Source organism: Cervus canadensis, chromosome 13 (assembly GCF_019320065.1).
Source record: "Cervus canadensis isolate Bull #8, Minnesota chromosome 13, ASM1932006v1, whole genome shotgun sequence".
NCBI lineage: Eukaryota > Metazoa > Chordata > Mammalia > Artiodactyla > Cervidae > Cervus > Cervus canadensis.
In genome coordinates, this window is record NC_057398.1 from 16,043,619 (window position 1) to 16,070,385 (window position 26,767).

At 41.4% G+C, this 26,767-nt stretch overlaps 1 protein-coding gene across 1 annotated transcript in view; it reads right to left on the reverse strand.

The window, feature by feature from the left end:
• Positions 1-11,550: 11,550 nt before the first annotated feature.
• Positions 11,551-26,767, reverse strand: part of LAMC1 (laminin subunit gamma 1) — a 119,229-nt gene continuing 104,012 nt past the window's right edge. The window contains exons 20-28 of the mRNA XM_043486180.1: positions 26,671-26,750; positions 24,710-24,847; positions 24,065-24,209; positions 22,222-22,371; positions 21,838-21,952; positions 20,676-20,875; positions 19,275-19,433; positions 16,571-16,670; positions 11,551-14,595 (exon numbers count right to left, since the gene is read on the reverse strand). Coding sequence (XP_043342115.1) covers positions 14,339-14,595; positions 16,571-16,670; positions 19,275-19,433; positions 20,676-20,875; positions 21,838-21,952; positions 22,222-22,371; positions 24,065-24,209; positions 24,710-24,847; positions 26,671-26,750 — 1,344 coding nt within the window. The 3' untranslated portion in view covers positions 11,551-14,338. The remainder of the gene's footprint in view (positions 14,596-16,570; positions 16,671-19,274; positions 19,434-20,675; positions 20,876-21,837; positions 21,953-22,221; positions 22,372-24,064; positions 24,210-24,709; positions 24,848-26,670; positions 26,751-26,767) is intronic.

Genomic DNA, 26,767 nt, shown 5'->3' on the forward strand with positions numbered 1-26,767 from the left:
CCTAATGATGTCATATGAACAAAAGTTAGAGTTCCTGATTGCAGATGCTGATCTAGGCCTAGATACATTTGTGTTCATCACTCACGGGTGACAAGCCTTTCTCCTAGATTATTTTAGAAAGTTACAAAATAGACTTTCAGGGTTCTAGGTGGGTGTGTGATGGTTCTATCTTAGTACTAGATCAATAACCATCAAAAATCATTTTCCTTTGATAAAAGGGCACTAACTGAGGTGTCCAAGTCCTACACTGAAGCTCTGCTCAATGTTTTCTGATTAGAGTATTCTTCACAATGCCACATAAGTGAGCAGATATCCACAGGATACTCTGGGGTCCCCAGTGAAATGGGCTCCCTAAATAATTTGAAGGACACTATTATTATCCTTTACCATCTCACAGGCTCCAGAAAGGCTCAGAAGGGTAAACTTAGGAGTTCAGACCTTTCAGTTCATTAAAATAGCATTGGTTTTGTTGTGCAATTTTAGTTTGCTTTAATAAAAATAACCTAGCACCGAGTCCTGGTTGAAACATCAAGGTCTGAGTCCTTGTTGTCCAGAGTTCATGTTCTGTTCTATATGGTGAATGCTTAGAGCAGGCTTGGGCCTGACTCCAGTATTGGACTGTCTCTGGTATATAATTCCCTGAGGATGGAAGTGGACATAATTCTATTTTAGGAAGTGATCTTTAAGAATGAGTTCAGCGTTATCCACCTCCGAGATTAAAAGGTTTACTGAAGATAGTGTTGGCTCTGTCCCGTCAAGCCGTCCACCCTGGCCTCAGCGAATACCTGCCTCAGGGCGCTCTTTCTTTCTTTGGCAAAAGTCTGATTCTGCAGCCGCAGGGCACATTGTGGAGGCTGGCACTCCCCTCCCAGCCGCACCCACTGCTGTCATGCAGTGAGCACACCAAACAGGTTCTCCTGGCCAGACGGTCGCTGAGGTGTCTGCAGTGGAAGGGAAGTACAGTCATGCACACGCCCCATGACACAGTGACAGAGAGGAAGCAACTGCTGCCGTCCCCTGGCTTAAAATAAATACAGTAACCACACAGAGTGGCTTTCCCCGGGAGGTAATGGAGCTCACAGGCCTCTTCTGAGCAGCTCTATACTTACTTTTGCATTTGTGATCACATATATACATATATATGTGTGTGTGTGTGTGTGTGTGTGTATGGGCTTCCCTAGTGGCTCGGATGGTAGAGAATCTGCCTGCAATGCGGGAGATGTGGGTTCAATCCCTGGGTCAGGAAGATTCCCTGGAGAAGGAAATGGCACCCCACTTCAGTATTCTTGCCTGGAGAATTCCATGGACAGAGAAGCCTGGCGGGCTACAATGGGGTTGTAAAGAGTCAGACACAAGTTAATGACTAACACACACACACATATGTATATAATATGTAAATATATAAATGTATATATTAATAGATATAAGAAGGTCCCAAATTGCACACACTTCAGGTCCCACAAAAATGTAGCCTACCTGATTATCCTGAATTTGTATAGTGTCATATACTTACCCACTAGGTGAATGACTCTGTAACGTTGTGTTGCCTCCATTTGTAGTAAACACTGGCAGGGTGAGAGGCTTAGCAAGAGTACACAGCTAAACAGTCCATGAACTGTGGCCACTCAGCAGGGCCTGAGCTTTACATTGAGCTTCTTTTGATGCCTTTACATGTATTTTTTGGTTATCAAATTTCAAATGCATCACTCATGTTAAATGACTTGGCTCTGTTTGTTTTATAACTTGCAGACTCATTCAGAACAAGCTCACCACATTCATGGTATTTGATGGTAATGATGAATCATAAAAAGTCTAGTCTGTAATCTTTTGGCCTATTCACACCTAGTGGATGGAAATGACTAGAAGATCTTACGAAAAGTGGAGAATCAATTGTGAGATAAATTCTTATATTAAAGGATTTTAAAAATAGATACATCAGTCTCTGCCTACTTTTTAAGAAGGCCTTTGTACTCTGTGGGAGAAAAATTTTGATTAACCAACCAGTTCAGCATTACTATAAAGAACTTAGAGTTTCTCAGTAGTTTTAAGAAGCACAGAAAAGAGCTAACATTGTCTCTAACATTGTAATTAGCAGAGGCTTATTCTGAACATCTCCCTCCCCAATTACAGCCTTTTTTCTAGCAAGGGGAGCTGAAAGTCAAGGTGATGCTTGGTTGGCTCTAACACGCAGACAGACACTCAGGATATACCAGGAAGAAGGGTTAACACAAGGGGGAAAACTGTGAGAACAGTGCAAAGCACTCTCTGATGCTCTAGACAGCACCAGAATCCCCTAGAAGGGGCTTAAAACACAGACTATCCCCCACCCCTCGACCCCTGGGTTTCTGATTCAGTAGGTCTGGGGTAGAGTCTGAGGATGTGCTTTCCTAAGAAGCTACCAGGCAAAGTAGATATTGCTGGTCCCAGGGCCTCACTGTGAGAACCATTGCTCTAGGAGACAGTCGCAGTCCATAATTCTACGTGAGTACAGACATCATCATATTCCTTCTTTAACCCTCATTACACTCAACAGAAGAGCATGATTAAGCCCATAGCAGTTTTTGCCGGCCTTTTCTTAGAATCTAGTAAGACATCAATAGACTACTAACGGTTTGATATCTACCCTTTTTGATCTCAACATGGCAAAGTCTTTCTAGTTGGGGCCCTGATGAATGACAAGGCACTCTAGAAAAAAAATTATCTGGCTGTGTTGGGACCGAGTTGCAGCACGTGGGATCTTTGTTGTATCATGCGGGATCCTTTGTTGTAGCGCACAGGTTCTCTAGTTGTGGCTGGGGGCTTAGTCGCTCCACAGCATGTGGGATCTTAGTTCCCAGACCAGGGATCACACTTGAGTCTCCTACATTGCAAGGTGGATTCTTAACCACTGGACCACTGGGAAGTCCCTAGGCACTTCTTTAGAGCCTCCAATAATAGGCGAGAGTTTGAAATAACCAAATAGTTTGCCATGTTGTTGTTGGTCTTATGAAATGATAGCATCACACATGGGAGTAGCCAACGATAATCGATTAAAAACTGGAACATGGAAAATGAGCACATAGTATGAGCTTTCCTTGGAATTAGAGACCAGAGTGGGGTTCCCAAACATCTCCAAGACACAGAGAGGAATGGACGGGCAGAAAACTCAACTATGCAGCTACACATCATAGACTTTGTTGTCCCTGCATTTTCATATTTGAAATGGGATTCATATTTGAATCCCAAGCTCATTTTCCGGATTGTATTCACTCCAACACAGCTAAAAACTACACACCTTTTCACATAAACAGTATTTGTCCTTCAAAGACTTCCCATAATAAATGGTCCTGAGCATTCATTGATCACACACAGACACACAAACACACATATATAATGTTCCTAAGCATCGGCCCACATTCCTCACATATTCCTACTTTATAGAAATAGATCTTCCTCTATTTTTGCTTATATTGTTTATGCTTTGCTTTTTGCTGCCTCCTTGACTTAAATATATTTCCCAAAGTAGCGATAATTGCTTTTGTCACATGATAAAACCCATGAATACCAGTACTAGGTAGGCTATGCGAGCAATGAGTATTCCAAAAATACTGTCAATAATGCATAAAATAGGCAATCACCTACAGAGAGAGAACAGACCATGTATCCTAAAGCCAAGTAGCCTCATGAACAATTTGCTTAAAATTCAGCACCATTTTCAAGTGAGCAACCTATTTTTGTTATCGTTGTTGGCTATTGGCATTTTGAGAATTAACAAAAACCTAATTTTGCTCCTTGGAGAAGTGGCTGGTTTAGGATCAGGACAGGGGAAGTACAGGTGAGCCTGTAATGTCTTGATGTGCCAAAAGTTAAGGCAATGCTCAAAGAATGACGAGGATGCGTCAGAAAGTAAGAGGCCAGCTTTCAAGTACCCCCATTGCCTAAGTAAGGGACATTTAAGGTCAAAATAAATATCAAGAACAAAATGTTAAATAAAATAGGAATCCAGAAATCCAAAGTAATAGAAATCAGAAATTCCCTAGCGGTACAGTGGTTAGGACACAGTGCTTTCACTGCCATGGCCTAAGTTCAATCCCTGGTTGAGAAATTAAGATTCTGCAAGCAGTAACATGTGACCAAAAAAATAAAGTAATAGAAATATATATGAATAGAGATACAGATGGGGTTCCCTGGTGGCTCAGCAGTAAAGAATCTGCCTGCAACGCAGGAGAAGTAGGTTTGATTCCTGGGTCAGGAAGACGGCTTGGAGAAGGAAATGACTACTATCATTCCAGCATGCTTGCCCGGGAAATCCCATAGACAGACGAGCCTGGCAGGTCATAGTCCAGGGTGTTGCAAGAGAGCTGGAGACGACTGAGCATGACTACAGAACAGCAACAAATAGATACAGTATTAGACAAGCGGAAGAGATGGACACGCTCTACCTCACAATATTAATGCCAACCAATAAATATAGAAAGAATAATGGAATTAGAAAATCTCCACTTGGCAGCCAACATCACTGGGTAAATGTATAAGAAGTAACAGAATATTTACATAGTCTCAAAGTGTCTCCTTGTGAGATACTTGGTAATTATCAATACAAGGTTAACAGCGCAACTTTATAGTGGAGAGACCTAGAGGGTACTAGCCCAATCAAACATCAACGTTTATACCTATGGCTGATTTGTGTTGATATACAGCAGAAGCCAATACAATATTGTAAAGCAATCATCCTCTGATTTAAAAATATAAATAAATAAAAAGCATCAAAGTTAATATTGCCAGGGTTGCCATTTCCGTCTCCAGGGGATCTTCCCGACTGAGGGATTGAACCCAGATCTCCCGCATTGCAGGCAGACGCTTTAACCTCTAAGCCACCAGGGAAGCCCAGTAATTACTTAGGTCCCTCCTAAAAAAAAAACTCAGCATTACTTCTATGATCTCCTTGCCAGAGGTGCACAACCTGAATCCAATCAAAAGAAAACATCTGACAGACCAAACTGAGGAACAGTCTACAAAATGTATCAAGGTCACAAAATGTAAAAAAAGACTCAGATTTGTTCCCGATTAAAGAATATGCAAGAGATGTGACAACTGAACACATGATTTCAGATTTTCTTTTTCTATAAAGGACGTTACTGAGACAAATAGTGTATTCGTTTTGTGTGACTCTGTAATTAGTTACTCCAAACTTAGTGACTTAAAGCAACACAAATTTCTTATTTCATAGTTCTGTAGAAGTCTGATGGGGGTCTCCCTGGGCTAAAATCAAGGCATCAGCTGGGCTTTGTCCCCTTCTGGAGGCTGTAGGGGAGAAATGTGTGTGTGTGTGCGTGCATGTACACTCACACGCTGAGTTGTGTCTGACTCTTTGCAACCTCATGGTTCGCCAGACTCCTCTGTTCATGAAATATTCCAGGCAAGCATACTGCAGTGGGTTGCCGTCTCCTTCTCCAGGGGATCATCCCAACCCAGGGATCGAACCCACATCTCCTGTGTCTCCTGCTTTGGCAGGCAGATTCTTTAAGGAGAAATATTCCCTTGACTTTTTGAGTTTCTAGAGGCCACCCTCCTACCCTGACTCCTGTTACCTCCTCTATCTTCAAGCTGGCAGTGATGGCCTTTTCACATTGCATCACTCTGACCCCCCTTCCTGCCTTCCCTCTTTCAATTATAAGAATCCTTATGATCACATTGGCCCAACCAGATAATCCAGGAATATCTCTTAATTTCACAATCAGCTGATTCACAACCTAATTACATGAGAAACCTTAATTCCACTTTGCTTGTGTAACTGTACCCAGTCCTAGGGTCTAGGGATTAGGACCTGGACATCTTTAGGGCAGCCGTTGTTCTGCCTACCACAATGGAGCAGTCTGTATAGGGCTGTAGATTAGCTAACAGCATCGCATCAGTGGGAATTTCCTGATTTGGACAATTGTACTGTCCTCATGTAAGAAAGTTTCCTGTCTTTAGGAAATACACATTGAAGTATTTATGGGTAAAGGGATATCACGTCTGCAACTTGAAAGAGTTCTTTCTCTTTTTCTCCCTCTTTCCACAGAGAGCAAGAGTGAGAGCAGTGAAAAAGCAGATGTAATAAATTAACATTGGTGGAATCTGAATAAAGAGCATTTGAAAATTTTTCTCTAAGTCCAAAATTCTGTAATAAGGCAAAAATTTTTAGTGTAGTTTTTATGAGTAAATTTCCTTATTTTAATTAATACTTAAATTCGTGTCATATTATGAATAATATTTTCATTCTGATGCATATTTTAAAAATCTCTTTTGAAACATTAGGGTCATTTTAGCAAGTTGCTTAATGACTTATTTGCCATTAACTATGAATAGATTATGTATTGGGCAGTCTTGAGTATATTATCAAGGTAAAATCCATTATTTTGGACTTATCACTCCTGTTGCCCTAGAGCCTGGATATCATTGAGTATTTTCATTCTCTGTCTTAAAATTCAGCATTACTTTAAAAATGGAGTCTTCAAAAGGTATTTGAAAGTAGACAAAAGACTGTTCTATTTATAGTATTCGTCCAATATTAATTTTTTAGCTTTGATAAGTGTAGCGTGGTTATATCAGATGTTATTAATAACATTAGGAAGGTAGGGGAGGGTAAAGTTAGGTGACTCATGATACATACATATATATCCCTGAGCCTCTGTAGGGGAAAGAAAGGGAGGGAAAAGCCAAGAGCAGAGAAGTGTGAGCTGCAAAGTAAGTAAGGCCCAGGTTGCTTGAGGACAATCAAGTTCCAAGTATTTATTCTGCCACTGACTGGTTCCTTAATATTGTGCAACTCATATATTTATTTAAATCCTGCCTTGATTGCTCCAAAAAAGGGATCTAAGGAAGCTTTTAATAAAATGATGACAAAACCCACTGAAATGTTGTGAAGTAATTAGCCTCCAACTAATAAAAATAAATAAATAAATAAATACTGGCGTTCCCTAAAAAAAATAAATAAATAAAAATAAAATAAAATAAAATGCCTGTATATAATAGAGGCTCTTAAAAGGAAAATGGGTCAAAATTATGAGAGAAAACGAGGCAATAGCTAACACAGTGGCTAGGGTGATGCGGCAGCAAACCATGGATTTTTTCAGTGGTCAAATGGAGACCCTCATCACATGAGGGGCAAATGAAGGAAATCAATTATGAAAGTGCCCTTTAAAACATGGTATGCAATGTGAGTTAGTTTGATAGAACTAGTCTTGCCTGAGCCCTCAGACACCTAAAGAGAGCAGACAGCCTGTCTGAAATCTTCATAGCAAAAACTCATCTCTCTGGCCAGGTCTGTGCCTCTGTATCAGCCCAACCGAGACATCACAGAGAACAGACTGTCTGAGCCAAGAGGGATCAGCAAGTTGTAACACAAACTTCTCTGACCATGCTAAACATGTAATCACCCAAATCACAGCTGTTTCTCCCGAGACTTTATCTTGGACGCTGGCTCAGCAGCCCAAGAACGTGTAATCTACATCAGGACGGCACACCTTCTCCAGACATTTCTGCTCCCGGCTGGACTTGTGCTTACTCTGCACTAATCTCAGCTTGGAAACCATGCTCATGAGAAGCGAGTGGGATCAGTGAACAGAAATTCAGAAAATCAGGCTCATTCACATCCTAGAAACCAGGGACTGAATATTGAGCATGAAACCACACTAGAAATTGTGAACACGAGCTGCCACGGCACAAAATTTGACGATGATTGCCTTTAGTTACCAAGATGACAGATGATCTTGGTGTTAGAGCAGACACCATGTTCATGGGCCCCAAAAGTCTCAGTCTGAGGCTCAAGTAGAATTTTCTGTTATTTGTTGCTGTTCGGCCACCCAGTCATATCCAATTCTTTGCGATCCCATGGACTGCAGCAGGCCAGGCCTCCCTATCTCTCACCATCTCCCGGAGTTTGCCCAAGTTCACATCCATTGCATCGGTGATGCCATCCAGCCATTTATCCTCTGACTCTCTCTTCTCCTTCTGTTACTAGTCATGGTGGGAAAGGATCATAGGTGTGTGAAAGGGGGACCCTCAAAGGTATGACCAGGGGCTTTTCGCAGAGAACCACTTCCACTGACATGGACAAATTCACAGGAACAATGCTGTAATAGAGGGTTACATTCTGATTTGATCAAGGGCCTGAAGCTCAACTTTTTATAGAAATAAATACAAACTATACTGAACTTATCATAAGCAGTCCCTCTGTGGCCTATATTACAAAACAATAAAACACCAACCAGTCAGTTGAAATTTACTGGGACCATCCCCAGGAGTTACAGAAAAAGAAAAAAATCAACATTATAACTTGGGCCAGGACTAGAGATATCTACAGAAGGGCCTGTGGGTAAACTCAAAGACACACATCCATGGCATTGGGAATGACCAGAGTGAGGCTGGGAACGCAGAGGCCCAGGCCTTGTGGACCAGATCACACCAGCTGCTTGCAGACTATCTAGCCCAGAGTGATCTGTGCTGTGCCATCTGGTGAAACAGTGGTTTCTGTTATTTTTCTGCAAATCCACCTTTAGGTAGGGGTGTTGAGGGAGTAGGAGGCTACTGGATGGGGAAGGGGCAAAGAGAGAGAGAGATGATGGAAAGAGAAAGAGAGTATCCATAAATCTCCCTCTCTGCTCATAGCAGGGAAAAAGTGACCAGTGGGAGAGCAGGACGAGAAAGGTTGATTTGATCGCACCTGTCCAACAACAAGTGTGACTATTGTCCACCTCCTACCTCTGAGGATGTGAAGGTGAATAACCAAGACCCTCTTAGGAGAGAGCGGGGAGGGGAAGGTGGGTGAGACACCCCTGATTAATAAACACATGCCCGAGGGCCATACCAGGAGCCAGTACTAGGTCAAGGGGGGTGGTGGACACAAGGGAAGCCTGTCCTGTTTCAACAGATGGGGTAACACCTTGAGCTTAGTCTTTCCTGTACTGGGGAGGGGAAAGAAAGAACATTCTGGGCAGAGAAAAGTTAAAACAAAGACATGGAGGTCTTACAACAAGACTCAAAATGTTGAGGTTACTTTTCTTTCAGCTTTCCTTTGGTCTTTGGATAAATATTTCCCCTTCTTAAATGTACGTTTTTTATTTAGAATTTCATTTATCTACATAGAGCTGTTACATTTATTCTAGGAGACACCATACAAACAGAAGACACTCTGGTTGTTGACTCCTGACCAACTGGAGACTCTGAGAGTTTCCTTATGGAAAATCCTTACTTTTCACTCCAACTATCAACTTTTAGCTAAAACTCCTTAGTGTTAACAGGCAAAATACCTGCCATTTACAGCTGTCTCATTTCTGTTCCCATAAATGCTTGACCTGAAGAGATTTGATCTTTCCTTGGGTGGAAACTTGCTCGCCTTAGGTGGAAGGGACCACCTGACTTACTACTGTACTTCATGACTCTCCCAGGCACTGGGAGTCCTGTCTTCTCTGGACATTCACTCTATTTTGAGCTTAATGGAAGTGGAGCTGGTGAGTTTAGATTTATTAAGGGGCTAGAATGCTTACTGAAGACATAAAACTTTCGGGATATTTTGAATCAGATTGGCTTCCCTGATAGTTCAGCTGGTAAAGAATCCACCTGCAAGGTAGACCCCGGTTTGATTCCTGGGTTGGGAATATCCACTGGAGAAGGGATAGGCTACCCACTCCAATATTATTGGACTTCCCTTGTGGCTCAGCTGGTAAAGAATCCTCCTGCAATGCGGGAGACCTGGGTTCAATCCCTGGGTTGGGAAGATCTCCTGGAGAAGGGAACAGCTACCCACTCCAATATTCTGGCCTGGAGAATTCCATGGACTGCATAGCCCACGGGGTCGCAGAATCAGACATGACTGAGCGACTTTCACTTTCACTGAATCAGATTATGCTGATACCAACTTTGGAGAAACTGCTGACTCTGAAATAACAAGAGGAGTAAGAACACATTTTTAAAATCCCACTCAAGGCTTCCCTGGTGGCTCAGAGGTGAAGAACCCACCTGCCCACGCAGGAGACACAGGTTGGACCCCTGGTCCGGGAAGCGTGTGCTCCAACTACGGAACCTGTGCCCTAGAGCGTGGGAACGGAGACTGCGGAGCCCACGTGCCGCAACTACTGAGGCCTGCACGCCACAGAGCCCAAGCCCTGCAACAAGCCACCAAGACGAGAAGCCCGCCCACACGCTGCAGCTAGAGTCACCCCCGGGCTCTGTAACTAGAGCAAAGCCCATGCAGCAGTGAAGACCCAGCACAGCCAAAAAAAAAAAAATCCCTCTAATCACTCTGACCTAACAACTACCGAAGTCTGTCTGCATCTTAATCATATCCATACAAACGGGTTAAGAACAGGGTATGTGAGAAAGCTAGTAACTAGTGCCCTCTAAAGCTCTCTCTGAAGAAGTCTAAAGAGAAGAGTACAGGTTCTCCTTCACAGGTTATCAGTTTTAATGATCCATATGACTGGGAAATCCGCCTGCAATGCAGGAGCCGCAGGAGACTCAGGTTTGATCCCGGGGTCAGGAACATCTCCTGGAGGAGGGCATAGTGACCCACTCCAGCATTCTTGCCTGGAGAACCCCATGGACAGAGGAGCCTGATGGGCTACAGTCCATGGGTCTCAAAGAGTCAGACATGACTTAAGTGACTAAACAGCAACAAATGACTGGGAAGGCGGCATGCCGTCCACAGGGCCTCAGGGTCACAAGAGCCGAAGAGCACAGCAAAGCTTCCCGCTGTCTCTGTGGTTCCACGCTTCTTCACCTGGTCTTCAGTTACTCCAGCTGCATCAACCCTTGTGATGGCCTGCTGGTCCAGCACCTTACTCACTCTTTCTTCCCTTATGTTTGACAGCGTTTCTCATCGTCTGGAGTGTACCTTTAGCTGAAGATGTGCGTATTTGAAAGGTGGAAAGACAACTCTTTACATACGTCTGCTAATTCAGGAAGCCCAAATAATTTGAAAATAGTCCTCGATAGTCATCAATCAAGTACTTAATCAAGTACTGAGATGACACCAGGGGGTCGGGTAAGCTCCAGCCTGCAGGCCCAGGCCTGTTTCTGTAAACAGTTATCCGGGACCACGGCTCCATGCGCTTGTTTACAGACTGTCCCCGGCTTCCTTCCAGGTGCAACAGAGCAGCTGTAATGGACACCGTGAGGCCTGCAAAGCGTAGAACATTCACCATTTGGAGCTTTACCGAAAAAGTCTGCCAGCCTCTGCACCACACCAGAGTATCCCAATCTAAGAAAATATGTATGTGTATTACACTATTGGGGGTGTGTGTGTGTGTTCAGTCATGTCCGACTCTTTGAGGCTCCATAGACGGTAGCCTGACAGGCTCTTCTTGTCCATGGACTTTTCCAGGGAAGAATTCTGGAGCAGGTTGCCATTTCCTCCTCCAGGGGATCTTTCCAACTCAGGGATCGAACTCTTATCTCTTGCATCTCCTGCACTGGCAGGTGATATACTCACCCACACTGGAGTGTTCTCAGGAAAATCGTCCAAAAAATATGTTATGAGAAGCTTCCCCTTCTTACATCCCCAGTACCACACTCAAGCCACACCAAGTATAAAGGGTTACAAATATTCAGATTTTATTATAAATAAAATACTGTTCTTTTTAACATAAAAAATGCCAAGTGTTGCATTTTTTTTTTACCACCCTGGAGAGCAAGACCGTAGAGGTTAAGGCAAACAGCTCAAGTGAAGGCACATGGAAAAGGGCCACAGTTGGAATTAAAAGGGAAACTTCCAGGGAACAGCTGTGTATGTTCCCTGCGACACCCCGCATTCTGCAGCAGCCACCCTGTCAGTTTCATTACATATAATACAGATAACTGGAACTATACAATACAATAATGGCTATATTGCAGGAGTGTAATGAAGGTATCCTCTTATAAAGAACTTTTATTTAAAAAATAAAATTCTGTTTAAAAATATACCACATAGATGGAAAAGGAGAAAAGAACCAACCAATCTCCCCAATTTCACTGTGGCCTAAGACTTACTGTAATGAATCTGACCCACAGGCTAGGTGGGAGAACCACCTTCGCAGTCTATCTTCAGTCCTTTTCCTGCAACCTTGACCAAAACGTCTACTGGGATGTGACCACATAACAAGAGGAACTAGCTAGGAAACACTGATGTGAACACTTGGCAAGAAAGAGTCATGCCTCCTGTGATGGGAGAAGAGGCCTGAGAGGAGGAATAGAGTGATGCCAGGTCAAGAAACTGCTAAGTCAACTCTGGGATGCAAGGAGGAGACGGAAAGGAGAAGAATGAGGACAGACCACCTCTCCCACTCTACCTGTCCATAGCACGATCCCTGATGCCTTACAAGTGCTCAGTAATTATGCACCTCTCTATCAAAATAATCCATCCAGTCCAAAAACAACTGCCAGAAAGGATATTTCCAGCTCATCCCTGGCTAGGCTCACACTGAGGGTGAAGATGTCCTTCAGCACGTTTTCCCAATTCCAGCATTCCCTGTCAACCTGGTGTTCCTGCTCTGGGGCAGGCGTTAAGAAAACTGTGCTGTGGTTGAGGACCACCAGGACTGCAGTGGAAGAGGGTTCCAGGTACCTCTTTCTCGTGGCTGTGTCTGGAGGAAAGCAGGTGGATGTGAATGTCAGAGAATAGACACGCTGCAAACACAAGGCAAAGGGCAGACCAATGGGGAGCAAATCCAATCCAAAGAACGGCAGATGGAAGAGAAGGAGGTATACAGGACGCACTGTGCCGGTGAAGAGGAAAAATGAAGTGAAGAAGTGAACGGACAGTGTCATTCCAGAAACAGGACAAGGATATTTACATAAACTTCTTACTCTAAAATCATGATAAACAAACAAAAAAAAACATTCACACAAAAATATAAATTTGAAATAATTAATAGCACCAGTGTGTCAGATAATAGTTTCTTTCCCCCGCTACGCAAAGTACAAAGTTGCATAGTGTTAAAGGCTATATATGAATCTTGAAGGCGGGCTGGCAGGAGGAGGAAGGGGTTTGTGGCAGAGAATCGTCACGCTGTGATCTTGGAAGAAAATCACAGAGCTGAGGATCAGAAGTTGAGAAGCCCATTAGGAAACTCCACGTAAGGGCCTTCCGTCTCCACTTGGAGGGAAGGTCTAGAGGTGGTGTAGATCACAAAGTGCAGGAACTAGACGGTGTTGGCAGCTGCATGAAATACTGAGTGCAAGTATCTGCCACCAGGATTTGGCAAACAATGTGTTCTGAGGGATTCTACGTGATGGGAACATCAGAAGAAAACTGAAACTGAAAAAAAGGGTCTAATATTTCATCTCTCCCCAATGGAAGAAAAATGGATACGTGGGATCCTGACAATGCAAGTCACATCTACGTTCTATCCCTTTGCTAGAAAAGACTAGGACAAGGAGGCTTTTGCTTTGTTTGTCAAGATCTTAAGGACCAACCACCATCCTCTGCCAGGTAACAACACTAGTTCCAAAACTAATATACTAAAAAAAAAAAGCTCTAAGAATTAGTTTGATTTTGAAAAAAAAAAACAAAAAAACTTTAGTGGTTATCATATCCCTATTTCTTCTGTATAATTCCACTTATAGGAATAGAAGGCGTCTGTTGGTGAGTGCAAGCTGCCCGTTGCAGATTTAAAGTATCAGCTGCCCAAAGATCTGAAAAAAGTTTATCTTCCTAGTCAATTATTAACATCTGAGAAAATGTTCGGCCTACTTCTGCAGTCTCATATTCTCCTGGAGACTGTCATAAATCATTGCATCCTTACCCGTGGATGGCTCAGTGTCCTAAACTCAAATAGCTAAAACAACTGATGATGGCTCTCGACATTCTGAATGACCAATACCTTTGGCACAGGAGGTGTATCTCCTTTTTGCTTAAAAGGAGGAGGGGCAGGAGATGTAGATGCATTTTCTTTGCCTATAGACTGGATATACTGGCCATCACAATGCTACTGTTAGTAGCCAAACTTTTCCTTCATAAAAACAAGAGTACTGAGACTGAGGAGGTTCTGCTGGCATCAGTGAGAAAGGGAGGGCTACTTGCTCAGCCCTGGCATACAATGGTTCCCACGAAGTGTTTAAGCCACTGCACGGCAACGCAGGATGCCACGTCCTTATGCGACTCGGAAGGGACAGGTGGGTCTGAGGGAGTGCCGTTAAGTGGAAGAGAGACTTTATTAGATAGAACCCTTTGTTCCTGATTCACGATGTTTAATTTGCTTCTCTTTAAAACTTTGTGACTTTTCCTGGTTCAATAGGACAGTGGTGGAGAGCAGCAGAGAGTGGGGGGCAGGGGTCTGAAAAATGTAATCGTTGTGTGAAGGCACTCTGTGGCCTCACAGTGGCTCCCTACAGGAAGATGCTAGGGCTTCTCAATGGACGGGGTGTTGAAGCAGCCGGAGGGTAAGGTCTTCTTGATGTCTTCCAGGTTGCGGATGTCCTTTAGGATCTCCTCGATGTCTCGGTTATAGTCCATGATGGCAGCCTCCTGCTTCCTGGCTTCGTTCTCCAGGTTGGACACCTTCCTGTCTAGATCACTGACTTTCATTTCCTCTTTGGCTTTGTTCAGGGTGCCTTCAATCTCATTTAACTTGTTCAGGTCCACTGTGTCCAGCTGCCCTACAGAGTCAGAAGGGAGACGCATTTAGTACGAATTGTGACATCACTCCACAGGTACTGCCCCCCGCCCAAACCCACCAGCCCTTTTATAAAGGAAGACCAGCAGCTGCCATTATACAAAAGTGGCCTGAGAACTAGACACCTAACTAATGAGAACATACTGGACAGCAGAGAGAACTCTACTTAACGCACTGCGGTGACCTCAATGGGAAGGAAGTCCAGAAGGGCGGGGATGTATGTACATGTATGGCTGATTCATTGTGCTGTGGAGCAGACACTAACACAACATTGGAAAACAACTATACTCCGGTAAAAGTCAATTAAAAAAGGGAGGGGGCACTAACAATGCAAACCAAGTACAAACACTGACCTAACCCAGCAGGGACGGGTCAGAACATATAATGAATGTTGGGGCTGGATTTTTTTTTTTTTTTTTCTCAGAATATGGTTTCTGTGAAATGTTTTCTGAATATATTGCTACTATGTCCTAGACCTTACGCCTTGCTTGTGGTTTGAAGGTCATCTAGTAATGTTTAATCCCTTTTTCTTTTTCAAGTTTATATATGTAATCTTTTTGTCTTTTTGGTGCCCTTTAAAAAACATAAAAATCTTTAAGCTAGAACTCTAAGCCCTCAGCTCTTTGATACCAGGGAGACTGGGTTGCTTTGGGGGAGTGTTACCCTGCTCCTGGAGTTAGACTCTATTATAGAAACCCTCCTGTGGAGAATGGCCAGGGTTGAAAGGCTGAAATAATTTTAGCAAAGCTTTGCTTTAAAATTAGCACAAAAAAAGAGGTCCCTTTGAAAGGAATTCTTTTTTTTTTTAGGAACTATTTCTATATAAACGAAAGCAGACAGCCAGCTGCGGTACTTTATGTATACTGTACTTGATTAAATTCTCACAAGACCATTTGACATCAATGATTCTCAGATGTTAAGTAATTTGCCCAAATTTGCACGGCTTACAGGCAACAAAGCAACGATTCCAACCCAAGTCTGACTAACTTTAAAAGCCAACCTTTTCTGCCACAAAAGCTACCTCTTCTAGCTTACTTTCATTTTAAAATCCATCTGCTGGCACATAATTTATTATTCTTCAAAATTAAGATGGATAAAAATATCACACACACACCCCACAAAACAAAACACAGACCAAAACCAAACTTCAGAGACTAGCATGTTAAAACAGGATGCCTTGCTGCCCAGCTGTGCTAGTTAAGAGTATCGTGTGCGTGCTAAGTCGCTTCAGTCGTGTCCGACTCTGCAATCCTGTGGACTGTAGCCTGCCAGGCTCCTCCGCCAAGCAAGAATACTGGAGTGGGCTGCCATGCCCTCCCCTCCAGCGGATCTTCCCAATCCAGGGATCGAACCCGGGTCTGCTACCTGGCAGGCGGATTCTTTACTGCTAGTGCTACCTGGCAAGCCGGCTGGTTAGAGAAATTACAGCTTTATGATGCAGACTGGTGACAAAAGTACCTCTATCCTATAATGCGGCCTGCTCCCTATCAAACTGGATTAAAGGAAAATTTCAATATGCTTATGTTTCCTTCAAAACAAAAGCCTTTTCTCTCATTTTGCATAAAAACCATCAGTTCATCAGATTATTCTTTAAAGTGCTCTTTTATTCTATCACTGAAATCCTTCACGTCAAACTCTTTGAAGACATTCTGCCAGCAGGATGAGCTAAGAATAATCACTGCTCAACTATATTATAAATCTTGACCATAAAAGCCATGCTAGCTGGCAGCAAACCTTTAGAATTTTATTAAGTCCTCGGATCATGGTCAGATTCCAATACTGAGGTCAGATTCCATGGGAGGACCTAGTAAGTACATATTGAATTAATACAACTTAAAAGTCATGATTCAGTTTATACAATCTTTGCACTGTAATATCTACTTCTGAGTCAACTATCTTGGATCCCAAGAACAGTACCAAGAATTCAGAGACTGCCTACAATGACCACAGTTACTTACCAAGCTGCTCCAGGAGGTCATTAATAAGATTGAGGAGGCTGGTAACAGAGTTTTTGGCTTTTCTAGCATTGATCTCGGCTTCTTGAGCAGCCTGTGAAGCCTGTACACCAAAAAAGGATAAATAATAAGTGATACATTTTCATCTTCTTGAAATATCTCTTCCCAATGAGCCAACAAATTCAATTTTCAGATGGTTTCCCTTCTTTTAACTCATGAACTATAATACTCTCACTGTAGGGATTTTTGGGGTCATATCTTCATGTTGAGGATGTTGCTATTTTTAATTCACATGATAGTCATAAAGAGGCAGTCGTATGCCTACACTGTATTTGTATTTCAAAGATCAATGTTATTATTTCCTTTTCTCATTTTCTTACTCAAGAATACATGAAGGTGTATTCAAAATAAAACCCATCAAGCAGAAACAAGTTACTTAAAAAATATTTTTTTGGTTCTCTGCTTCTCCTTTTTTAAAAATTTAACTAAATTTACTTATTTATTTTTCGGCCACATCATGTAGCATGTGGAATAGATCCCCAACCAGGGACTGAACCCATGACCCCTGAAGTGGAAGCATGGAGTCTTGACCACTGGACCACCAAGAAAGTCCCTACAAATTACTTTTTAAGGATGAATAAAAAAACTATTAATACATATTAGAACTAAAACATGTCCTCCAAGACTTGATTATCAGAAATAGCCTATTCTCAGGAAATTTTCATAATTATGTGATATTCTTCTAAAATTCCCTCTCCCCCTGTAATCACACACATACATACACATACGAACTGAGACAATACAATTTACATTTTAAAAAATCAACCAAAGGTAAATCTATTTGGGAAAATTCCATGAAACCTGAACAAATATGCCTCTGCATGAGTCACAGGAAATGGCAATGGAAGAGGAAGTGTCTAAGGATCAGAAAACAGATGCTCTCACAAATAAATCTGGTCAGGATATACACCAGTAACTTTGAGCTTCCCACCACAGAACTGTTTTTCCTAGTTTTTTCTGGGTCAACAGAAATACAAAACTTTTGGGTAGAGAAACAACGTGAAAATTTTAAAAAGAAAAAGAAAGCAAGAGGAAAAAACCTTCACAAATAAACGATTAATCTCTGTTCAAATCACAGCCACTACCACTGCGTCTTCCCAGGCAGTCTGCAAATATCCTAGCAGAGATGCTGGCCCCTGGACTGCAAGTGATGGCATTTATCCCGCTGTCTGCAGCCCCCTCTTCTAGGAATAACTGTGAGCTTTCACCCTTTTCCTTTAAAAAATAGGTTACAGACTCCAACAATACTGATGCAATTCTGGCCTTTCAGGCTATTTAATTATAAATGGAATAGTACATATGAGGGTGCCCTGTGCTCCTTATAAATTATTTGCCAAAAGGAATAAAAGATAAATCTTTTTTCTTCTTTGAGTGTATGAAGATATAGAGAATATATATCTTTTCCCTTCTTTCAACAAGCTCTAAATCTCATGTTTCTATGACTGCATTAAAAAAAAAGAAAATCCAGAGAATCTCAGCACATATGAAAAACACACATTTTTACTATGTGGGAATTTTCACTTGAGACATGCCTTGCTATAGAAAATTCAGATAATCCAAAACAAAAATCAAAAAACGCATAATAAAATAAGGTATTTGCAGAGGGATACTTCTGTTATCACTTCCCTAAGGACTTCTTCACTAAATTAACAAACTTCGTAGTTCTTTCTATTCCAAGGTGAAAATGATCTACCATGATTATTTATACAGTCGCTCAGTCAGGTCCGACTCTTTGTGACCTCATAGACTATAAAGTCTGGAGTGTGTAACCTTTCCCTTCTCCAGGGGATCTTCCCAACCCAGGGATTGAACTCAGGTCTCCCACATTGCAGGCGGATTCTTTACCAGCTGAGCCACCAGGGAAGCCCAAGAATACTGGAGTGGGTAGTCTATCCCTTCTCCAGCGGATCTTCCCGACCCAGGAATTGACCTGGGGTCTCTGCACTGCAGGCAGATTCTTTACCAGCTGAGCTATGAGGGAAGCCCACACAAAGGAGTTAATGTCTGTCATTACTGTGATTATAATCAGATTGAACTGGAAAGAAATTATTTCCATTGTGACTCCACTAGTATTTCAAAAGCAAAATATTGCATAAAACAGAAAAATGGACCCCAGTCCTTTGGGGGACCAGGCATTCACAAGTCAATTTTGTTACAAAGAGTTATGTATACACATCATCACAATAAATGAAAAATTAAATTGGATGTAAGTTTGGTATGCTGTGTCATCTTCAAAACTGTCCAAGAAACTGGTCTTTGCTAAAGGCAAGTTGCTAGGAGACTAAGAGGAGGAAGGAAATTAACTTTCATTGCATTCCTTTTTTTCCCCTTTCTGACTATATCCCATTTATGAATTACCCATTCAAAAATATAAATACATACTTTCAAATGTCCTAAAACCTCAAATGTGTAAAACAATGTTTTGCTTTTAATTGAGAATAGCTTTGGGAAGGAACTCTTGTGCAACCATCTGGCAGAAGATCCAAATTCTTTGTCTTCTATGTAAGTTACTAACCCAATTCTTGACCAGGAAACACAATTGAAAACAGAAGTCAACAGGAGAGAGGCTCCTCAACAAGTCAGGAACCTTTCATCACTAAACACCCTTCACTTTCTACTCGTTTCCAAAAATTCCAAAATCACTTACCATCCCTGCCATCATCATGTCCTGGTCAGCATCCTCTTGTTTTTTCTTCAGCTCTTTTTCTGCTTCCTGTAGTTGTTTCAACATATTATTCACCTCATTATCCAAATCTGTAACTTCTGCAAAAGTCCTTTCAGCTTCTGCCTTGGTGCTGGTAGCGTTCTAGACACAAAATAAACAATTGCTGATGAAAAAATGTTTTCCTTTCTCTAAAGTATTCTGCCACTCAAAACTAGGATCCAGAAACAACAGGGCAATAATTTGCCCTATAACTTGTACTGTAAGTTGAATTATGTTGTCATTTATTTGGGCTACAAATAACAGTAATGAAAAAAATAACATTACCACCTAACATAATAACATTTTACAAAGCACTGCTATTTGTATCCTTTTATTTAATCCAGTTAATAAAAATTCCTGTTCTATTGTTGCCATTTTTAGTTGGGGTCACATCACTGCAACATTTAACTGGTGTGTACTTTCCACCGCATCACACTGATTAGACTCTTTCACAAGGATAATTTTCTATTCAAAGCTAGTCTTATTCTAGCTGGCAGTTCATTATAATGTATAAAAAGTCCACAATCCCGAAATATATCTGCTCTAAATAAACTAAAAATGTGTGTGATTTTCAAACACATAGAAGTTTACAATCAGCTCCAATCTCTCCTTTAAATGAAACAAACTGATCTTTAAGTAGGAGAAAGCCAGCCTAAAGAAGTTATTAAGATGCATAGAAAGAATCCTGGTATGGGTAGCTATAAAAATTCTGAATAGGTGGGGCTTAGATATGGCAATATGTTTGTTTGAAAGGGGGGCGTGAAAAACTGTATAGACTTGACACTCTATATAAGACAGAAAAAAATAAACTATCCATGGCAGGGAACTGTGTTTATTTAGAAAGAGTCTGATTTTTTTGCGGGAGGGGACTCTATGGGTCCCTGAAGCCACCCCCTTCCTCACAACTCAGACCCTGCCACTGAGACATAGAAGAGATTTGAGAGTAAAGGACCCGTTCTCTCTTTGGTTGGATCACACAGCATGTGGGATCTAGTTTCCTGACCAGGGACTGAACCTGCACCCCCTGTGCTGGAAGCATGGAGTCTGAAGCATGGAGTCTTAACCACTGGACCGCCAACAAGTCCCAAGAGACCCTTTCAATAACTCTCCCCTCTAATCACCGTGGTTACCTGCTCTAATGCTTGGTTTAAAAAAGGAAAAAGGGAAAAAGGAATGACAAAGATGGAGTAATGTAACTTTACTTGAGTCAAGGAAAAAATGTGTAAGACCTTTCGGTGGCAGGGGTCGGGGTGGGGGGGCTGTCTGGAAAGAACCTGGAAAAAAACTAGAGAATAGATAACATGTGAGCAAAGGCCTGGTTTCGGACAGGAGGGGCATGCACACCTTCTGGACAGCGCTGGCGATCCTCTCCGCCTCGTGGGCCTTGTTCCTGGCCTCGGTGGCATCTGCGGCAGCATTGCCCAGCGCCTGCTGAGCTTCCCTAGTCTTTTCATTGGCTTCAATTATGGTCCGGTTGATGGCAGGGATTCTCCTTAGGGCCTCCTCTGCAGCCGTCTTATTATCATTCACTCGCCTATCAAAATCTAAAACAGGTTCAAGGAATGCATTTGAACTAAACTCTCAACAAGCCAAAAGGGAAACTTTCAGGGAGCTGTCACAAGACTTTGTTTTATGAATAGTGGAAGTCAGGGGAAAAGAATGAAAACAACATGGACTGAAATCTTAGGAGAACAAAGCTCACAGCTCTATATGGAAGATTCTTGGGAATGAACACCTGCTTCTGCAAGGCAAATTCTCACTTGAAGCATTTATTTTCATGCAGAACCGAGGATGCTATCACCTCCACCTCAACCAATGTTGAAAGATGCAGCTGATTCTGTGTTTGCTATGTGTAAGGTACTGAGTTGAGAGCTTCATGAATTTTTGTAACTGCATCATTGGTATACATTAGAAAACTGAGGACTGAAAAGGTAGATCTTTTTTTCAAGGATTCACAGGAAGAGTAAGAGGTAGATCAGGGATTCTAACTCAAACCCACTGACACAGAGCCCATACATTCAACCATTATCCTGTAAAGCTTCTGTATTTACAGAACTTATATTTATCAGAGGCAAGTTCAAGGCTATACAATGAACTGAGTTGTTTTTTATCTTGGGTAAAGAAAGAAAACAAAGACTGAGATGCAATTGGCAGAGAAAATTAAAGATACTCTCAATTTACCAATACTAAGCAGATAAATAGGTGTATCTTGGTTATAAGAAATATACTTTTTTTTTTGGTTTTCATACCATGGGTAAAATGACATGAGCTCTGGGATTTTTCTTTGAAATACTTGACATAAAAAAGGTAGGGAAGGTGTTGGGGGATAAAGTAAGTGCAGTAAAAATCTTAACTGTTCAATCTGAATGACAGGTATACAGGATTTATTATACTATTATCTCTCATACTGTATGTGGTCAGAAAATCTCACAGTAAAAATCTTTTACAAAAGAAAGAAAACCAGCCTAACAGAGGACATTTACTCTGTGACCTCACCGTCTCATACCTTTCAGGTTGTTGAGAATGTCATTGGCTTCTTGTAAGGTGTTTCGTCCCTTTTCGGCAGCTTCTTCCGCAAGAGCCTTGGCAGCATCAGCTCGGGCGAGGAGTTGGTCGGCAGTCTGCAAACACATGGCAGGTCAGAGGACAAAGCCTCCCAGGTAAAGCCCTTCTCTCCCCTAACAGACCAGGCACCTCCAGGCCACCCCACTCTGACACCAGCCAGCATTCAGCAGGTTAGGCCAGGGCATTGGCATAGCACCCTCCTCTGATTTCTTCTTGGTGTATTTTGTTGCTTCTGCGATTTGTGGTGATGGCTCAGACACAGCTTACAGTCAGACAATTTCAATTTCTGCCTCACGAAATGAAGCAATCTGCAAAGCAAACCAACCTGCTGTTCAGTCTTTCCTTTCTCCAGAAGGTTCTTTACTTCAAACTCTTTGCCTCTCATGTCCTCTCTGAGGTCCTCGTAATCTTTCAACTTCTGGTCAATCAGACGGTCCAGATCTTCAGCTTCCTTCTTGATTTTATTTGCCTCATTCTATGAAAAGCAAGTAAGATCACATATGTTATGAAAAAACAACCTAAACTGCCCAAAAGATAGCCTCAGTAATTCTGTAATACTTAGTAGATAGTTTTGAAAAGAATAGCACAGGGCAAGATTTTATGGACTTTTTTAAGAGAAAAAAAAAAAAGAAGGTATATCCTACCTATACACAGTGAAATGCACAGTACTTAGTTTAATGAGTTTTGACAAATATATTCACCTGTGTAACCAAACCCCAATCAAGATACACAGTATTTCCGCCCAGGACATGCCCGTGTGTCTCTTTCCAGTCCATTTCCCCACCCACCTCTCCAACAATGTGGCTGTCGCTGGTCTGTTTTTTAAATCATCATAGATTAGTTTTGCCTATTGTCAAATTCCATATATATGAAATCATAAGTATGTACAAACCTAGACAGCATATTAAAAAGCAGAGACATTACTTTGCCAACAAAGGTCCATATAGTCAAAGCTATGGTTTCTTCAGTAGTCATGTAGGGATGTGAAAATTGGACCATAAAGGCGGCTGAGAGCCAAAGAATTGATGTTTTTGAACTGTGGTGCTGGAGAAGACTCTTGAGAGTCCCTTGGACTGCAAGGAGATTAAAACAGTTAATCCTAAAGAAAATCAATCCTGATTATTCATTGGAAGGACTGATGATGAAGCTGAAGCTCCAATACTTTGGTCACCTGATGCGAAGAGCCAATTCATCAGAAAAGACCCTGATGCTGGGAAAGACTGAAAGCAGTAGGAGAAGGGGATGACAGAGGATGAGATGGTTAGATGGCATCACCAAATCAATGGACATGAGTTTGAGCAAGCTCCGGGAGACGGTGATGGACAGGGAACCCTGGCGTGCTGCAGTCCATGGGGTTGCAAACAGTCGGACAAGGCTGAGCAACTGAACAACAATGACAACAGTATGTACATGTCTGAAGAGATTTAAAACATTATGATAAAAACAAAGTCAAGACCTCAGACATAAGAATGGAAACTTAACATATTTCAAGTTTAATGTAAAAAATATACCATTTATATAGAATCTGGTGTGAGGATTCATGATTAGAGTACAGGTGAAATAAAATACCATCAATCGCCAAATATTTTGCCTGCCCCAAAGCATCCTCACAGTTCTTTCATTTAAATCACTATTATTTCTTTCTTGTTCAAAAGCAGATAGTGCCTGGGAGCAACGATCTAGGTGTCAAATATAATTTGAATTTAGGAGTGATTATTCATATCACTAAAGGAGTCTTTTCTATTTAATGTTTATACTCACAGGATTATTTTACCTCAATAAGTTCTGTTTTTTCAGGCAAGGCTTTATTGGGGCCCCTTGCTGCAGCAGAGAACAAGTAACAGACTACCTTGCTCACTCGTTCACTGAAAGGGGTGAGCTTGTTCCTTATATGGGGTGAGGGTCAGGGTGTATTAACATATCTAACCTAGAACTCTGACTTTACCAGTGAGTCAACGGGAGGTCAGAGGAGGTATTGGGTGGGCCAATACCATAAGATCTTACGGAAAAACCCAAATGGACCTTTGGGCCAACTCAATAGGGCCTGATGACAGCTGAGGGGCAGTCAGAAGTGTGCTCCCCCCAGACTGAGGGGGCGTGCGGGTGTGCGTTTGGTGGGGCGAGGGTGGGGGCGGCAGGTCTGTGCAGGCAGGCTGTCAGCCCACTACCTCCAGTGCTTCTGAGTCCACAGGAGTGAGCAGGGCTACACTGGCATAGATCTCCACCGCTTTATCACCAGCCTTCTTGGCCTCCTCGTGTACACGGGCAGCTTGCTTCTCCAGATCCTGGGAGATGTTCTTTGCTTGTTCATACCTAAAGAGCAAAAGACGTGACCTAATGAAAACCTACATTCCTTTTAGCATCTTAATGCTCACCAGATTCATTCTAGTTTAAATCACTGTGACAGTATTTTCAAAACTTCAAAGAAATGTTATATTAAAATGCTATTATTTAATACCAATACAGCTTACATTTCTGTTTTACCTCATCACTTTATAGCATATCATATACCATACGTTTTCTTATTTCAGACACCTTTTAAATATACATAGCTTATTCTGTGATATTTTTTCTCTTCTCATTTATGCAGAATTTTAAGTATCATGGCTAGTCTTTACCATTCTCTGCTGATATAGCAATTGGATCAAATAAAATCTCTGTGGCTCTAGATCCTTTGCTCTAATTACTGCATCATTTCAAAAGTATGATTAATAAAAGATACCTTACTGCATGAATGTCTGGCCTGAATTCACCAGCATTTAATTCTTCATTGAACTGGTGCCACTTACAAGAACAATTTAAATTATACTCACTTTCTATTAAGCTCTTCAATCTCAAGTGCTGTTTGATTTTCTCCTGCTAGGGTCCTCAAAAGCAGACTGTATGCTTCAGCTGAGGTATCATTGGCTGTTTTCGCTACTCGTACAATGTCATCAGCTTCTTGTTTATGGCTATATAACATAACAGGAAAAACAAGTCATGAAACAGAACCTTTTAATAGGGAAAGAAGCAGAGTTCAGGTAAAGCTTACCTTATTATATATATATACTACCGCGGGCAGAGTTCCACAAATATTGAAAAGTCTTATACATTTGGAATTTTATCATTTCAGTGGGGCTGAGTTTATAAATAAGCATTCTATAATCTGAGAAAATGACACTTCCCAGGACGATTAATGATATAAAATATATAGGGACAAATGCTTTTACTTCTTAAAAATAACTTTTAATTTTAATTTTTTAAAAATATTTATACATGAAGCTATGTATGCTGGCAAGAACTCATTTCTCTAGTCATAAACACAAATCTCAGACCTCATCTTTAATGGCTACTCTGGTTCCGTTACTACCTAATCTTAAAACCCCTTTGACTATTTAGATTTCTCACATGCAACCTAGGAAGAGCAATTCAATGCCAAATGGCAAAGAACACATCAATTCGGACTGCTGAGTAACTGCTAAGGTTTTTTTTCAAGCTCTAAAATTTCATATTACATTGTCACACTGCAATACCTGGCCATTCTTTTTGATCTGATAAACTTTCCTTCAAATTTCATGCAAGAAGTACACCACAATTAATTTATCTCTAAGACCTAATTTTTCTTGGGAGCTTTCTCTAATGTTTTCAGCTGTCTTGTTTTAATCAGAAAATCCAGCTCTGAAACCATGAATGTTCTATGAACTAAATTACAGCAGTTCACACACTCACATTTACAAAGAACAGAAAGAGAGCAGATATGTTAAAGCAAGAAGCCAATGCAGTTGCTCAGATATTGAGGCTAAAATTCTATCAGGTTTTACTTAAGCACCCTAGACCCATGAGGTCTACTGTTCTGCAATGCATTTATAAACATTTATTGAGTACTTATTATATGTCAGACATTATTTCAAGCACTGGGACTTCAGCAATGAATAAAGCACACAAAAACGCCTGCCCTCACAAGGACTACATTTTAGCAATTTTATTTTTTTCTAAATGCTTTAACTTAATGTCTTCTACAATTTAAAGTCTTCTTAAGAAATTGCCTTACTTTTAATCAGGAGTGAAATGATCTGTTTGGCTAATTTTCATGTGTACTATGGGTTATTAAATGTTTTCTACTGAAAACATTTTTGTTAAAAATTTCAAAATTAAAAACAACAACAACAATGACAAGTGACTTCAGTGGTGGTCCAGTGGTTAAGAATCCGCCTGCCAATGCAGGGGGACATGGGTTCAATTCCTGGTCTGGGAGGATCCCACATGCTGCAGAACAACTAAGCTCACAAGCCACAACCACTGAGTCTGCGTGCCCTAGAGCCTGTGCTCCGCAACAAGAGAAGCCACCACAACGAGAAATCCCACACTGCAACAAGGAGCGGCCTCCACTCACTGCAACTAGAGAAAAGAACACATGCAGCAACAAACACCCAGTGCAACCAAAAGTAAATAAAATTTTTTTAAATCAATAACCTTAAAAAAGCAGGTAAGTTCTGAGCTTATCTATTAAAGATTAAGGTTTCAAAATTAAAAATCTAAATTTTCCTTAGATATGTAGATACAATTTCCCCCTAAACCATCATATTCTAATATTCAAAATAAATATTCTAATATCAAAGTGAAGGGAACAAAAGAGTACATGTAGTTCTTTTCAGAGTACAGTACATAACATTTCAGAAAAGAGTAAACTTTGCAGAAGTAATTATGTGGGAAGTGTCTGTGGGTGTAGGATGGAACATGTACATGCCATAACATAAGTCATAACTTAATCATTAAAAAGGGATCTGGAGGTTACCGTTCAGCAAGCTTCCGTGCCTCTTCTGCCAAAAGGGTCATGTTGTTGGGGTCCCCTGTAGACTCTGGCTGAGTGATTGACTGAAGAGGAAGTAAAC